This window comes from Sceloporus undulatus, chromosome 7, assembly GCF_019175285.1.
Source record: "Sceloporus undulatus isolate JIND9_A2432 ecotype Alabama chromosome 7, SceUnd_v1.1, whole genome shotgun sequence".
Classification (NCBI taxonomy): domain Eukaryota; kingdom Metazoa; phylum Chordata; class Lepidosauria; order Squamata; family Phrynosomatidae; genus Sceloporus; species Sceloporus undulatus.
Genome location: NC_056528.1, coordinates 12,441,182 through 12,458,368, shown reverse-complemented (window position 1 = coordinate 12,458,368; position 17,187 = coordinate 12,441,182). Strand labels below are relative to the sequence as shown.

At 44.7% G+C, this 17,187-nt stretch overlaps 1 protein-coding gene across 6 annotated transcripts in view; it reads left to right on the top strand.

Annotated features, from left to right (window-relative positions):
- Positions 1-17,187, top strand: part of LOC121936161 (spermatid perinuclear RNA binding protein) — a 62,867-nt gene that overhangs the window by 30,568 nt on the left and 15,112 nt on the right. For 2 of the 6 annotated variants that reach the window (XM_042478049.1, XM_042478051.1), the window contains exons 4-11: positions 1,180-1,397; positions 5,513-5,678; positions 6,848-6,992; positions 13,623-13,714; positions 14,511-14,606; positions 15,087-15,198; positions 15,644-15,741; positions 15,836-15,947. In XM_042478049.1, the coding sequence (XP_042333983.1) occupies positions 1,180-1,397; positions 5,513-5,678; positions 6,848-6,992; positions 13,623-13,714; positions 14,511-14,606; positions 15,087-15,198; positions 15,644-15,741; positions 15,836-15,947 (1,039 nt within the window). Of the gene's footprint in view, positions 1-1,179; positions 1,398-5,512; positions 5,679-6,847; positions 7,071-13,619; positions 13,715-14,510; positions 14,607-15,086; positions 15,199-15,643; positions 15,742-15,835; positions 15,948-17,187 lie in introns of all 6 variants that reach the window. The other 4 variants (XM_042478048.1, XM_042478050.1, XM_042478046.1 and 1 more) reach the window with 2 other exon arrangements.

Genomic DNA, 17,187 nt, shown 5'->3' with positions numbered 1-17,187 from the left:
AAACTGGGTTTGATTTATTGCCGGGGCAGTGTCAAAACCACAGAGCATGTGCCAGGGGAAGCTGCAGAGCATGAATTATTAAGTTGGGATGCAGGGGATGCTCATAAATAACATCCCCCCCCCCAATAATAAAAGCGGTGCTAGTGAGTTGTTTTTGAGAGAGTGGCTTTGGCAACCTTGAACTCTGCCAGGTTGCCTAACCAAAGGCTTCCTTCTCCCCCTTTGCTTGCCCTTCTTCAAGGTGAAGTCAATGTTGTGGTTTGGCTTGTGGATGTTTCGGACTTACCTGCCAAATCTAATTGGTACAGCTTTTGTACTTCCAGCCAGCCAGAGACTTGGCGCCCTCCCTGCCCCATTTCCCATTTTGATCATAGAGTGCAGAGAGATGGATCAGGCCTCTGTGGACTTGAGCTCTTGTAGCGCTCTGCTGTTCCTGTAAAATATATTTGGAAGGGGCTAAAGAGCTGGCCGCAATGGGGGGGGGGTGAAGCTTGCTGGCACAGGCAATTAATGAATGCCAGCCAGCCGACTCGCGGATGGGAGCCTCCCGAGTGTATTGATCTCCTTGGTCCTCCAAATGTTATTGCTCAGAGGCAGCATGGGGCAGTGGTGTGGGGGACGGGGGAGAGAAACAACTGCTAGGTCAGATGCAGTGAAGTGTTCCAATGGGATTTAATGTTGGACAGCATACCTAAACCTCTGTACCACTTTTTATAAGTCCTGTGAACAGGTTACTGGCTGGGATAGGTTATAAGGTTCCTATAATGCCCCTGCTGAAACAGCTTCATTGGCTACCAGTTCATTTCTGAATAGACTTCAAAGTGTTGCTTATGTGCTTTAAACCCCTACATAACTTGGGTCCAGGTGATCTAAAAGACCGTATCTCCCCATCTGAGTCAGCTGGAGTTCTAAGATCTTAAGGGAGGGCTTTCTCCTAGTGCCATCACAGGCACTTTTGGTGAGGGCAAGGTAAAGGCAGGGCTTTATCAATGGCTGCTTCCAGGCTGGGGAACTCCTTTCCACAAGAGTTAGCCCTTTCCCTACTTGCTTTACAGGGAGGAGGATGACTTTATGGCATGGCTAGGAGCAGTAAGCCCATTGATCCTCTTCTTTGATACCATTTTCTCTTCCTCTCTTTGGTAACCTTTCCTCTCTCATCTTCCTTGTTGCTTCCAACAGAGATCGATTCGATCATTTGCAAATGATGATCGGCACGTAATGATGAAACACTCAACCATTTACCCATCTCCAGAAGAACTTGAAGCTGTCCAGAACATGGTCTCCACAGTTGAGTGTGCTCTGAAGCAGGTCTCTGACTGGATGGATGAAACCAGCAAATCGGCCCGGGCAGAGAGCAGCACAGACAGCAAAGAGGAATCGGCAGACGGCAGCAACAAGTGAGTGGATTAAACTTCACGGTGTATGCAATGAAGTCCCAAAGGTGATGACTTTACTTCTGTGTCTTGGGAGTGCAAGATGGAGTTGCTTCAATGCCATTCCAGTTGGAAATGCCTCATTTTAATTATTTGTAAATTCAAGGGAAAAGGAAGGTATGTATGTTGGGGAGAATAGATCCTATTACTAGAAGCCCCCATACATATCTACATATGCTGTCACTTAGCGTAGGTTTACCAGATAGAGAAGCACCTGGACAAATTAGAAAATAGTCTGTCAAAAAGAGAAGTGCTAGTGCAAGGTCTAGAGATGGAAAAGCCTTTCTTGGCATTTCTGAGATCTTCTCCTCCAGAGCTTTTCTTTTTTTGAAGCTGAAAGAAAACAAAAGCACAGGCCTTGGCCGGATTGCTTAAAGCTTGAGGGACATGGAGACAGGAGACCTTTAGTGTTTGATCTGACCTGACCAGCATCTCTTGGGGTTCATCATTGCCCAGAGATGTCCCCTTCTGCCTTCCAAAGGGAACTGGGTGCCTACCTAACCCACCCCTTGCAAGGAGAGCCTTGCAGCTGCCAAGCAGGGAGTATGTGCTGGGGTTAAATAAGGCAAAGCACACATGCCTCGAGGGAGCTGGATCAGCAAGGGTCACTTGGTGGCATTTACAGCTCTGCAGATGGAACTCACTGCTTGCAAAAGACTGGCGCAGGGAAAATTAAACACCTTTGAGAGAAATAGGAGGAAGCAGTGGAAAGAAGGTGAGACGTGTGGCATCACCTCCTTACCAGGTTAAGGGCCATGGATGTGTGTAGCGCCAGTGTCTTTCTCAACCAGGAGAAAGAGTGCCACTGAGGGGGAAAGCCCGCATGACAACAAATCGTGTGAAACATCTGTTTGCCATGTGTCTACATCTGTTCCCTGTGACTATACCAGTTATTATTTAGTCCCATTGCTTGGGAAACAGCTGAAATAACTGCCTGCTTTTCCATTTGCCTCTGGGTTGTTGTTGTTGCTGCTGCTTTAAACCCACAAAAGAACAAACATGGAATTTGGGAGCTGGCATGAGCGTTAAAGCAAAGCTGCACATTTGTGTTCGTATGTGTGTGTGCATATTCAAAACATAAAGAGAAAAGGAAAACCATGCCAAACAAATTTATCTGCATTTAAAATACAATTGGTTCAGTGAACACTGCCTGTCCGTTTTCTCTTCTCCCCCTTCCTTCCTTCCTTCCTTCCTTCCTTCCTTCCTTCCTTCCAGCCTGTTCAACTTGTAATTAATGGCCCTGGTGTTAAACAGTCCAAAGCAGATGTGTTTCTGTATTAATATTTTAGAATGCATTTTCCCTCCTTACCAGCACAAGATGCTTGGTGTTTGATTAGTGTAAGTGGGCATCCTGCAGTATCTGCAGTTGGTAACTCAACACATTTTGTGGTTGCACCCCTGAAAGACATTCACTCTTTTTCTCTCTTTTGGTAGAATTGCGCCATATGAGCATAGAATCATAGAGCTGGTAAGGACCACTAGTCTAATCCCCTGCCATGCAGGAAGACACAAATAAAACACCCTTGAAACATGCTCATCCAACCTTTGTTTAAAGACCCCTGAAGGTGGAGAGTCCACCACCTTGTGGAGCAAATTGAAGGGAGGGGGGCTTGTTTTTCCATTCCATTACAATACAATGCAATGGAATGGAAAAACAAGCCCCCCTCCCTTCAATTTGCACCAAGACCTGAGGACAGGAGCTCTTTTGTTCACAGACTTGCCATAGGAACAAGGTCACTATCACAAGAAGTCAGGGGACCAACCAATGGGCTATATTTGACCAACAGACTAATTTGGTGACCCAGTTTGCAAATATAGAAGCTTTTATTTTCTATGGAAATAAACTTAGACAGGAGATGCAGGGCATTCCCTTTCATTCCCCATACCCTCAACCCTTAAGCAACTCTTCACAAGTAGCATCATATTGCAATAGCGTAAGTATGCTTGCAGTTGTACAGTGGCAGTATGGCTGTGCAATCTCCCTCGTTGCCCTATAGTTGATCCATCTCTCCTCTCACTCCTCTAAGGACTGCATTTAGAGAATCTACTAGGCCAGGGGTTCCCAACTTTTTTGACTTGCAGAGCCCTAAGGGCTCCATGGAGCACTGGTTGGATCCTAGAAAACACAGCTGTCCCTGTAACAGTTTACCGTTGGCATGACAAGGCTCATACAAACCTGAACAGCACACCACCTTTGCTCAAGCCTTAAGAAAATGCAGCTTTTGGTATCCAGAAACACCAAGGGTTCTCTTGCATAAAATCACTGGTACACTACTTTTGGTATGCAATAGGGAGATGTCACAATTGCACAAGGATAATGTAAATCCACACATAGTTTAGCATGAAATTAAGCAGCAAATTGCTTTGATTGGGCATGACTGCCCAGGCTTCACTGGTTCAAAAAAAGTAAAATCAAAATAAATGGGCAGGTGAATGCAAAATCTCTGAAGGCACACAAGGCCGTGTTCGTGACAGTCCCGAGTGTGTCAGGCTCTCGCTTGAGCAGCATTGGCAGGAGGGTGGCTTGCTTTTCCAAATGCTCTCCTCTCCTCTCTTTAGCAGGGAATAAATGAGACCCTGATTGCCTTTCCTTTTTTTAAAAAACCAAGTGCTTCTGGTACACTCGCTTGGCTGGCAAGAAGTGCCGCTTGAAACACTCCAGCCACAGCCTGGCGTCTCTTTTCTTTCTGGTTTTTCTATTCCAGATTGCTTTTTCATGAGCTCATTCTAAATTTAGGGCTCTTTTCATGTGTGTGTGTGTGTGTGTGTGCGCGCGCACACACACATCTGTAACCAGATGTTCCCACAAAGAGGTGGTGTAGCTGCTGAAGAATTGCTTGTATGGAGGCCAGGTGGTGATAGTGGTCTGGTCTCTATACATCCATGGCCTTTTCCTCCTCTTTTCGCACCTGCACTATCATCCTTTCTCATTTTGCCCTTTGCTCATATTTTTTGGCACAGTATTATTGTGAAAGATTTGTCCAATGTGTAAAGTACTCTTTTTCATCCCCTCTCCACTCCTTTTTTTAACCCTCTTTTTCCCTCCTGCAAGGACAGGGACAGTTCAATTCTTGGCTTCTGCCAAGCAGGAAATGTGGCGTGATTGAAAGAAGCTCTTTGAGTCGCAAAAGCAGGACAGAGCAAGTTTTTGTCTGGTTGCAAAAACCAGTGAGACGACAGCTCCTGCCTGCTGGCTGTGTCTCTCTTCCCCCTCAGGAGGCAACAGATGCTTTTCTTCCGCTTGGCCCAAATTTTCTGCAGGAAGAGATCAATGGGGGAGCTGCTCTCTGCAGATCTGTTTGGTTTAGAGATAGATGCACACACAGTCGCCATGCTTTCTCATCTCTTCCCCCTACACACAATTGTTTTTCAGACTTTTCGTCTCTCTCCCTTCCCCTTTCTAAAGGTGATGCCTTTCCCCAAATATTCTTTTCCCTTTTCCTTCTTTTTCAGTCATTGTGCAGCCGCTGACATCGCACAGCCACCCATGGCCATTTGAATGGCTTGGGATGAATGGAAATAAGGCTGCTTTTGCATGAGTGCCTTTCTTGCACGACGATGGGTCAAATGAGGTTGAGAAATTGTTTCTAGTGCAAAAACAGACTGTCTTAGAAGGTGGTAGCTTGTTCACTCTTAAGAAATGTTTAAGCAGGAGATGGTAGAGAACACATTGGGGTCTTCTAGTTGCAGGTTTTGCATCACTCAGTGGACTAGGTGGCTCTGTCTCGTCTTCCCACCAGCCGTACCTGTGAACACGGTGGGACTGAAAGAAGAATCTCAAGGTCCAGACAGGCTCATATGAGGAGAGAACAGTCCGTCAGATGGCATGGACCCTAACCATATAGGACAGGTCATAACCAGCACTCTGAATTGTACCCATAAACAGACAGTCATCATCTCTTAGGTTTACCATTGCCTCTTCAGTCTCTCACTGCCCTTAGCGTGGAAGTCTGAAACAAGGGCTTACACAGTGTTGCCCTGTGCTATGGATGTGAAGCCAACAATATGATCTCCCACATGCCCAGGGGTGCGGTATTGTGTTGCTACAAATAGAAAAACAAGCATCTTTTTATCTTCAGGGACCAAGGTGGCCGGGTCTTGTGTGGCGTGATGAGGATCGGTTTGGTAGCCAAAGGCCTCTTGATAAAAGATGACATGGACTTGGAACTGGTTCTTATGTGCAAAGAGAAGCCCACAGAGACCTTATTATCGCTTGTCAAAGACAATCTTCCCATCCAAATCCAGGTAAGCATTAATGGCACAGCTTCAAAGCCGTATTTTGTTCTGTTTTTAATGCTGCTGTGGACAAAAAGGAGGATGTATTTGCTTTTCCCCTTTCCAAAGGAAGAAACAAAAATGTTTTTAAACCAGGACTGGAAAAAGTGTGTTTTGTTTTTAACTGCTTTTTAAATGCCTGTTTCAATATTGGGACTAGCGTAATTCTGGTGAAGTCTAAGTAAGTTAGTAGTACAGTATGAATAAAATCATGTTGAACAGAATAGAAAAGCAAAGTCCACAACTGAACCAGAATGATGTTGACGAAGAGGTACGTTTGGATGTACAGTACTTGGATTTCAACATTACTTGTCAACGGCTACATTTTTGAGCACCTGATAAATAATGTAGAAGTGAACAGACACAATTTATCCTCTTCCTTTTCTTTTGCGGAAAAGAGGAGTCAGAAGAAAGAGGATCAAAAACAGCCCTTTGGTTCACACTGGCCTTTGAACCTTCATCTACGTCAGCGTCTCAAGTCTAACTGTCGCTGGAAGGAGGTTTCACTCTTGCAAGACTCTGAATAAGCAAAACTGAGAATGGCGTATACCGCAGGAGGTGCGCTTGCTTGGTGCTGAGCCCGTATTCTCGATCTGTCCTCTTTGGCTGTGGTTCTGTGCAAAAGGGGGACAAAAGCTCACAGCGGGAGCTGTACCTTTCTGTCCAAAAGTCTAATTGAGACTATCTGTAAGGAGATTAGGAGAAAGGCCTGTTGGTGGACCGTCAGGGGACTGAACTGAACTGCCGGTGCTGCAGCCATTCTTAGTTCTCCAAGTCATTAGCCTGTGCCTTCCTGGAAGGGTTTCTCCAGCAGCCCTCGCATGTGTCTAAGAGTATTCCTAAGCTGCCCATAAATAACAGGGACTTCTCGACTGGCAGCCTGGCTCAGCGGCAGAAGATTATCTTGGCCTGACCTTCACTCCCAGAAGGAAAATTAAAGCAAGAACTCGTAAAAAAAAAATTATCCAAGTGTTCCGATACCTATCTAAAGCAGCAGTTTCTATGAAGTGATCTATTATTTAGGCTCTCTGACAATGTTTCCCTGTTAGCGAAAGGGGAAAAAACTGTGCATTTCTATGCTGAGATTGTGGTTTTTCCTCCCTCCAGTGACTCAACTAAGCAATTCTGAACTGTTTCAGAAACTCACAGAAGAGAAGTACCATGTCGAACATTGTGTCGACGAAGCAGCCATCGTCATCCGTAGCACAAAGGAGCTTCCGCTAACGCTCAAGGTGACCCTAACCTCCCCGCTTATCCGGGACGAAGTCGAGAAGAAGGATGGAGGTACTGAGAGGAGTTACTCCCCTGGTTTTCCCCCTGCTTCTCTGGTTTCACTAATATTTTCCTCCATTTGTAGTGCAGGTAAAGGGGTTCTTTCCTACTTGTGTCACCAGCAAATTGTTACTAACCTATCAAGGAGGGCAAAATACAATTGACCCCTTTTCCCCCTTTGAAGGGATCTGTGGAAGAGCCCAGCCGCTGTCTTCCACTTGTGTACCCCTCTAGTTAGTTGAGCAGAGCAGCTTCAGTCTAAGAAATTCCCTTTTCTCTCCAATGCTTACTGATCCTTCTCTTTTCACCAGAGGTCAGTTTAATTTCTAGGTTCATACAGTTCTAGAATAACCTCCTGTGACACAGTCTGGGATGGAAAAAAACATGCAAAATTGAAATACAGATACCTATTAACATGTAGGAAATGTTTCCTTGGATTGGATTAGAAGTCTTTGCCCAGAACTGGTCCAAGCAAGGAAAGATTTTTGCTCTTTATCCACTCCTACTTTGCGTATAACAATAAAGGGCTTTCCCTCATTTTGTTATCCCTTCCCTCTGGGATATGACATGCCGGTACAACTAGAGATGGAATATTGTGTTGCATGGTTCTTGTGTCCAGTAAATACATAGTTTTGGGAGAAGAGAATATATGACTTTTGCTCAAGCTCTGCCCACCTGCAAATCTGAGTTTTCTGTGGCATTTTTTCTGTGGCAAGGCAGGGGGTTGGACTATAAGGGATCTTTAAGTTCCCTTCAAACTCTGTGATGCCATGAACAGCAGTGTGCTTTTGTGCTTCTGTCTACTTTCAGTGGAGGCAGAGCAAAAGAGCTGTGCTTCTAGTTCAGGCCCTGTTTTTAAACCAGTTCATAGAGTAATGCTTCAAACAGGTGGAGGAGATGGAATTCGTTTTGCTGTGAACCAGCCTGGACTTTGACATACCTAGGGAGCACTCATGTAGGCTTTCTTTCAGCCTCACTATCGGTTAACAATAAATACCTGGTCAGTTTACTTTTTGATTAAATCCAGTCTTGAATAACACACAGCTGAGTCTTTTAGCAGTGGATGTTCCTCTCCCAGCAACAAAGCAAGCTAGTGTTGTTCCTCTTTCAGAAGATGCCTCTCTCCCCTCGCAACCTTTCTGATTAATTGATGGATTTTTCTCTAAGCCTGGAGTGCCCATAAGTCGAGGAGAGCTGATGCTACGGCTGAAATGCCGCACTTAAGTCGTCGCACATAACGTTCTCTGGGTGTACACTCTATCTGTTTTGAAACTCTACCTCCCTGATTCCTCCCTGTGTCCCATCTCCTGTTACTTGCTTGCAGTTTGCTATTCAGTTGCAAGAAAAGGTATTGATGGAGGATGTCTCCTCGGCATCCAAGAGAAGCCAGCCTTGAAACCAAGTATAATATTCAGAGGTCTCCTATCACCATCTCCTTCATCCCAGTAATTTAGATTGCAATTCTGCACCGTTGTACCTGGGAGTAAGCACCCATTGAACTCTGTTGAATTCCACTTCTGAACAGACCAAGTACAGGGGGGTTACTCCTAATTTTTGTAACTTCTGCCTATTTCTGACAAGTATTTCTCCCTTCCTAAAATTTAGCCTTGGAATGATGTCAGACTTTTGACCAACTGGCGCTTCTCTGTCATGACAGTCAAGGCAGCTGCACCCCACACTTATCCTTGACAAACCTCTTCCGATTGTTCTTCCCCCATTTCTAGATTATCACCTGAGCCCATGCTTTCCCCTTGTTGCCCCTCTTGTCTCACCCTACATTGATCCACCATCACTGCAGGAAACATTGATCAGTGCTTTCCTGTTCCTTCATTTATTTTCTCTAGGAATGGCGTTGATTGAGGAGGAGGGTAACTTTTCTTCAGCAGTGTTTTGGGGAACTTTTTAAAACAGGTAGGAAGCACAAAACCTTCCAGATGATGTTGGATTGCAGCTCCCAGCACTCCTAGGGGGTATAGTCCTGGTGAGAGATGTTGGAGTTGCAGTCCCAACAGCTTCTGGAGGACCATTTGACTTCCACACTTGGAAAAGGAATGGGTAGTTATGTAGGACAGTGCTTCTCAAGCTATCTGGTGTGGTGGACTGGCCTTTTGGATGACAACCTAAATTGATATGATTATGATCATGATACCACAGACTGCTAACTAATGGCTCATGGAGTAGCACTGATGTAGGAGATAGGATACTCTTTGAGTAGCACCGATGTAGGAGATACTAGACCCTTGGCCAGGCTTCCTTCACCTAGGACCGTCCACATATGTAAGACTAAAATTCCCATCGGAGCTGAGGATTGTGAGGGTTGTGGAGGACAACCTACTGTACTGTGATCAGTCAAGTTTACACAGAATAGTTAAGGGTGAAAACATAGAACTTAATGCAACATAAAAACATTGTTATATTTTTGCTTGAACCCATGAGTGTAGTTTGTCAATGGTAAGGTTAAGTTTTTGCTTCTCTCCCCTATACAAACAAATCCTCTATAGATAGCAGTTGTATAGGAACTGTCTGGATATCCCTTGTCGCTACTTGGTGGTCACCATTCAGATATTAACCAGGCCTTTGATTTGTTTTCCTTGTGTATTCCTAGTTTATGCAAGGGACAACAAATCACACTCCTCATTCTGATATTTTTTTTAAACGGGAGTGGAGGAAAATGAGAGTAGTAGGCCTGAGAATAGGAAAACGAGGGAATGTGTATTGTTCTTGAACTGAGGAGTAGTTGTGAGAGCTTAAACCATGGGGCTAAGCCAGAATTTTCTACTAAGTCAAGGCAGGGAGAAAAGTAAGCCATGGAAAAGAAAGACGATTGGTGCTTCTGCTGACCTCCTGACCAACATTGGATAATGGTCATAATGTGTTGCTCCTCTGCTTTGGTGGTGGCTCATCTTGACCACTGATCTCTGGAGTAGACAAGCAGAGCTGACCAAGGTTTCCTGCAGTCTGGTTTGGTTACTCAACTAATCTCTCTTCTAACTGAATAAACCAAGGGGCGCGCCTGCTGGAACGGGTCTCCATGTGTTGGGAACTGCCCTATTGCAAATTCATGCTCTGACTTTCAATTTCTGGCACTTCCTTTAAAAAAAAATACTTAAACTCAAAGAGGAGAGCTGGCATGATGTAGTGGTTTGACTAGGACTCTGCAGACCCAGCTTTGAACCCCTACTTGGCTGTGGAAGCCCACTAGGTGACCTTGAGTAAGTCCTACTTGCTCAGCCTCAGAAGGAAGCAATGATGAACCTCCTCTGAACAAATTGTACTGAGAAAACCCTAGGAGATGATCAAAGGTGGGGGCACAAAACAACTGACTTGTTCGAAGGTATATAAAAATTCAGAGACAGTGTGGCATAATGGTTTGAATGTGGGACCAGGACTCTGGCAGACCAGAGTTCGAAGCCTTACTTGGCCATGGAAACCCATTGGGTGACCTTGGGGAAGTCACACTACACTCTCTCAGCCTCAGAGGAAGGCAAAAGTAACGTCCCTCTGCCGAGAAAATCTCACTGTAGGCTTGCCATAAGTCAAAAAGGACTTGAAGGCACACAACAAACATGAAGAGATTGACCCAAGACCACAATAAACTGTTGGAGAGCCTGTGCCTGGCAAACTCCTGCAAGATAAGCGTTCCGATTTACAGAGCCAGAAGATAACAGGCAGATTCAGTTTGACAACGAAGCTGTTGGCTCCATTCCTTTTACGATCAGTTAGCTCAAACGAATAGGTTTTGGCATTCAGGGCCCCCCATTTCTTTTAATGCCTGTGTTGCCTCTGTTCATAGCCAGAGCATGAAACCACAAGGTCTCTGGTAGCGATATGGGTCTCAACACCGTGGGCCACCCACTCACCCCACCATTCTGCCTCTCTTCCCTTTCCATCTTTCTATCTCTTTCCTGTAAGACTTAATTCTCACACATTGACTGCCTGCAACAGCAGGGGAACGCAGCCTTGGGAAAACACACCGAGGGGACCATCTTTGTTGCTTTCAGGGGCCCTCTGTCTGTTTTTGGCGTGGCCCCTTCAATTAACATTGAAGCAGAGCACTGTGGAAGTCCAACGTCTGCATTTGGGGTGACAAGTTAACCTTCCTCCAGCGAATGCATCAAGATTTCACTTTGGCAAAAAGAAATTTCTCACCTGCATCACTCAGAGGTTGGACTTGCCTCGGCTGCTTTCACAGATGTCTGGTTTATTACACATTTCCCTTGCAAGGCGGGCCACATCGTCTCTGTGCAGCCTTGCAGGAATGGCCTTGCAGCCGGTCAGTTTCTAATCGTTGGTTTCCCCCCCATACTGTAATTCCTTAAAAAGAGATTATCGCTCGTGCCTTGACAGTTGCTGCATTGTGCAATGCATGATGGAAATAAAAATGAAGATGTGTCGTTTTACTCCAAAAGAAAAAAAAAGGTGGTGGTTCATTACTAAACGGTGGAAACTGCACAGGATTTCCTCCTGTGTGGAGATTTTAAACATATGATAAAGACGCTGACAAAAGTTGGGGAGAAAACAACCCGCATAAAACTTAACAGCAACTAAAAGAAAAGCACCCTTTTGTGTGTGTGCTTCTAAAACCACCCCCTCCGCTAATCCCATTTATGACTTTGCATCTTTTATTGGAAATGGCCCAGATTACTCCTCTTGCAATCCTGTCGATGGGGCGGTGGGTGGGTTGAGGCCAGAGCCCTTCCAATATCTGCTGCAAAGCTCATGGGGGCAAGAGCATAACTGTGTGGCACTTTGCTTTTCCTTTATTTATTCATTTGGTCAGAGGCAGAGCAGATCGTTGCTCAAGGCGGCTTTGGAGTCTCTTTGAGGTTTGCACTCTTTCTGTGTTCAGATCCCTCTGCTTTGGCACATCTGCACTGTAGGAATAATGCAGCTTGATACCACTTTAAATGCTCTAGTTCCATGCCAAGGAAGCTTGGGTTTTGTAGTTTCACAAGGTCTTTTGCTTTTTCTGCCAAAGCATGCTGGTGCTTCACCAAACTACAGGATGGAGCCGAGGCAATGAAAGTGGTGTCCATCTGCATCATTTCTACCGTGTAGATGGCACCCATTATTTCTGTTTATCACTGGAGCTATGTTACACTCAGACAGCAGGCTGGATGATCCCTCTTTTCCCAGAAACCAATACTCAAATCAATAACCCAGCCAACCAGGGGCTTGTTTAATTAATTAATATGCCACCTTTCTTTCTATATATGAGATCCAAGTTGTCACACAATATAAGCTGTAACAACGGACAGTAACACCACAAATAGTGCAAGAGTTATGAAACAATCAGATTAAAAAGATGAAATTCTTTTTGTATAAGCCTGTTAAAATATTTTAACAATAATGGCAATTATTTGGTGAAACACACTGCCATGAAAAGACTGTTGCCCAAGGCTCTGGGCTAGCCTTTTCGGTGTGGGCTGCAGACAGTGGGATGTTCTCTATTACATCTGCAGGAGACAGGTTTGTACTAAAACTGATAAATAAATAAATGTATTCTGACTGAAAGCAGCTGTCTGTGGTCTCAGGAAAATGTAGATTCATTCCTGCTGCCAAAGAAATCCTTATTAAATGGACCTGTTCATCTGATGAACTAGAGATCCTGGGTGTGCCAAAAATGTACCCTGGATGGAAAGCTGGAAGTTACTTTCTGGCTTGCAACCCCCAGAATCCCGCAACCGCCGCTGCAACATGGACCTGGTTGGAGGATTCTGGGAGTTGTAATCCAGGGGGAAAAGGGGAATTGGTAGTTCTGTTTTGGTTATTCTTTTAGACCAGTGATTCCCAAACTTTAGTTCTCTAGGGCTTTGGGACTTCAGCTCCCAGACGCCTCAACCTACTTGACCAAAAGTCAGGGATTCTGGGAGTGCAATTCCAAAACATCTGGACAAGCAAAGTTTGGGAATCGCTGTTTGAGACATTGCGCTGTCAGTCAACAAACCGTGCTGAAAATGTTGGTGACTGTCCAAGTTAGCTAGTTTTTCCAATATACTCGGGGCAAAAAGACTTATGTTTTAATTACTGCAAAAAACCACACTCGAAAAACAGAGATGTCTTCTTAAAAAAAGAAAAGTGCAAACCTCAAAGATGTCTGTGGCCAACTATCCAGATTGTGATGGCGTTTGGAATTATACATCATCTTGGCTGAGATTGACCATTTCAAAATGGACCATCCCCATCACCCCAGGACTCCCTCTGGCACCAAACCTTTGCTGAAAATATGCAACTTGTTTGTTTGCTTATTTATTTGGTTCCAGTTCCAAAACTCTTGTTGTCAAAGTGTCAGGAGCAAGACAGCCAAGCGCCACACTTTGTATGGTCTCCGCCCCAAACATGTGATGTTATTTTAAAAAAGAAATTAATAAGATCCCAGACTGACTCTGGCGGTTGCATCAACCATTTTAAAAAAGGAAAGAAATGGCTGGTGTACTTAAATGATTGTTTGCATCCCTGTTGGCAAAGAGGGTGGAAATCTGCGGGGAAAGGGACCAAAATGAATTCTGGGAGTCTTATTAACAGCCCCCTGTTGTGCTGCCACTGTTGTGCGTACTTGTGTGACAGAAACCCCTTGGTCAAACTGTGTCTGTCTCTCTTTTTTGTTTGTTTGTTTCTCTTATATTCCCATTTTCCCAGTAGACAGTGTTCCGATGAAAGACCCGCCGGACCTTCTCAACAGGCAAACATGCCTAGATGCTTTGGCGTCTCTGCGACATGCCAAATGGTTCCAGGTTGGGCTTTTCATTCTTTTCCCTTATTGTAGCCTTTGAAAAAAACCAAAACCAAAATTAGAAGTGACTTTTTTTTTTACCGCATCCGCACTGCAGAAATATTCTGGTTTGACACCGCTTGAACTGCCGTGGTTCATTACTATGGAACTTTTGTTGTTTTGTGAGGCATTTCGCCTTCTCTGTTAGAGAGCTCTGGTGCCACAACAAACAACAATTCTCAGGATTCCATAGCACTGAGCCGTGACAGTTAAAGCAGTGTCAAACTGGATTATTTCTACAGTGCATATGTAGCCTATGAGACCAATCTGAAATACCTCCTCCTTCATTCCCCCCCCCCTTTTTTTTTAGTTTAGTTTTTTAAAGTATTCCCTTTACACAACAGTTTGCCTTATGACAGAGCACTGGTTTCCTCAATGTTGGGTGGTAGAGAATAAACCAGCTGGTAAAGTGAGGTTGTGAAGTTACATTGCAATGCTTTCCTTTGCTTTCTTTCTCTCTTTCTTTGCCTGCAAAAATGAAAAAGAAAAGCCCCTTTGCTCCTTTTTTTGCCTTGGGGTGATTGGGCAAGAATTGTTAAAAACTGATTTAATTCTTCCTTTTGCATGTGCTTGATTTAAAAAAAAAATACATGCACAAAGATACACACATAGTAACCTTGCTTTAAGCGAAAGTTCTGGGTCAGGTTCTTAACATGTTAAAAATAAAATCTGCTGTTGTTGTTGCTGCTGTTTAGAGAAGAAGTTCTTTAGCTCAGGTGTTTAGCCAGGTGGATTGGAAACAGATCTGTTTGTTTTAGGCCAGGGCAAATGGACTAAAGTCCTGTGTCATTGTGCTGCGTGTTCTGCGAGATTTGTGCAACCGAGTTCCTACCTGGGCACCACTGAAAGGATGGGTAAGTACCTGAGTGGCATGGAAGCTCCCTCCCATTAGGAAACGGATGTAGGCACGGGATACAAGTCCCAGGGTTTTACCAGATAGAGCCATGACAGTTAAAGCAGTGTGGAACTGCATCAATTCTGTAGTGCAGAAGCAGCCCTGGTCAAAGCGGTGGAGTTGGGTGGAGAGGAAGACCCCTTGCAACCAGAGTCGCAACTAGGAAAGGTTAGGAGGCTGCATTAGCCCCCCAGGAGATGTTAGAGGGCCCCCGATGTACTGACACACACACAAAACCAACCCAAAATGGAACATTTTCCATCATGGTTTGGTGCCTTCTTGTGCCATTTAATCCATGGCAGGTGAATGGAAGTTACTTCCTGTCCACTTCCTGTTTAAATTTAAATGAATGCAGGAACTCCTACATCCTTCTTGGTATGTAAGGCATGGCAAAATGCTGGTGGTGCGTCCACACTAATGGCGGTCCCATCTCTCCTAGCCCTTGGAACTGATCTGTGAGAAAGCAATCGGTACATGCAATAGACCCCTGGGTGCAGGAGAAGCCCTGCGGCGAGTGATGGAATGTTTGGCGTCAGGAATCCTACTGCCTGGTAAGGTAGAGCCCAGAGCTGGTTTTGCAGGCACTGTTTTCCATGTACACATGGCACCTTTCCCTCTTGTCTGTGTACCAGTTGCTTCTTCCCTAGTCCCCTTGAATAAAAGGATACTTCATTTGTAGATATTCTCCAAGTAAGCAAATGAATTGAACTCTCTCTTTTTATGGTTCCTTTTAGAAGTGACTAGCATGTGCTCTTGTGAGGATGTATGAAGGACGATAAAGTTTGGGAAAGTTACTTTTTTGTTGGACTGCTATTCCCAGAACCCACCCTTAGCTAGCATGACAATTTTCTATGTTGGCTAGGAGTTTCCGGGAGTCCTTAAAAAGGAATTTTTCCTTGTTGCGGTTGAAAATGTAGAAAGCTGTTTTTTGGCACATGAGTGTGCATGACTGAGGTCACCGTGTTGACCTGTGTTTCTCTGTCTGCTTCCCTCAAGGTGGGCCTGGCTTGCATGATCCTTGTGAGCGGGAGCCGACGGATGCCTTGTCCAATTTGACTGTTCAACAAAGAGAAGCCATTACCCATAGTGCCCAGGTAACACATTCTGGCTGCCTGGACTGGGGAGCATTTGGAGAGCCTGGGATGTTGGGAATAACCTTTTCTGTTTTTAATTTCCCCCCTTTCACAGCACGCGTTGAGACTGTCAGCTTTTGGGCAGATCTATAAAGTGCTGGAAATGGATCCTCTCCCTTCCAATAAGTCCTTCCACAAATACTCATGGTCGGGGACCGACAAAGAAGGTAGGTGGCAGGGGGACAAAATGAAACAGAACCCTTTGTAACTTTAGGGCAAGGGACATGATTTGCATCTTTCTGGATCCTATTACAGTACATCCAGTCCCTCTCCCACAACTGTAAAAAATTGCTTTATAAACAAGGTTAATAGTGGCAGCATCCACAACTTTAACTGTATTCCAGAGATAGTAGAGAGCCTCTAGGAGATGCAGACGTTCACAAGAGAAGGAGGCAAATTTGTCACTGTGCTTTTCATGGTTGACTGTGACCCAGTGCAGCTCTCCTTTTCCTGGGAGAGCCCTGCCCAACCTCCCCATGAAATGCTCCGTTCCAAGCTTTCTAGCAATTAAGATATCGCCTTTTTCAACACCCTGTTCTGTCAAATGTATAATAGCTCCATGACACTTCAGAAATGGTGGCGACAGGACCAGTCATTTATTTTTAAAGGGAGAACATTGATCGTGTGACACTTCCTATTAGAGGGGATGTATTGCTATGAAGGGAAGTGATGGATGTGGATAGATAGTCCCTTATTCTTCTCTGTTCCCTCTCAAAGCGCCTGGTGGGTGCTGCATTCAGGATGACTTAGGAAGAGTTATTAGATGGCTGCATCCTGCAAGAGAGCCAGCATAGTCTGTGCTGCCCCAGAGGGCCTTTGGGCATGAAAATGACCCCTGGACCTCCTTGCCCGCTCCTGCCCTAAAACCATAATCCAGTAAAACTAGGAGCTAGCTGTGATAATATATCAGGCAGGGTATTTGTCTCCAAATACTTTGAAAATACATCCAGGATGGCATGTGAAAAGTTTTGCTAGACGGTAGACCTGGCGTAGGTGACATGAACCAAAGAGCTGTTGAACGCTGCCTCCTCTCTTGGGGTGGCAATGGCAAATCTTTTTCCATTTTGCCAATTACTGAAAGGAAAAGTCAACATGTATGGTATCTTTTCCCCCCAATGAACCACATCACCATCATTTCTCCTTCTTGTGCTCTTAATTTCCTGGCTTCTTTCCCTTTTTTAGACCACTAAGAGCATTCTTAAAAATAGAAGCTGCTGAGTTCTGCCTAAAGGTCTCTTACTGACCTCTTCAGCAAAAAGGCTGCCTTTCAGTCCAGATGTGGAAACAAGACCTAAGCTTGTTCTGCAAGGTGAAATTCAAGCTGAGCAGGAGTTTCCCACTTCGTTCTGTCTGTGAGATATATATATATATATATATATATATATATATATATATATATATATATAT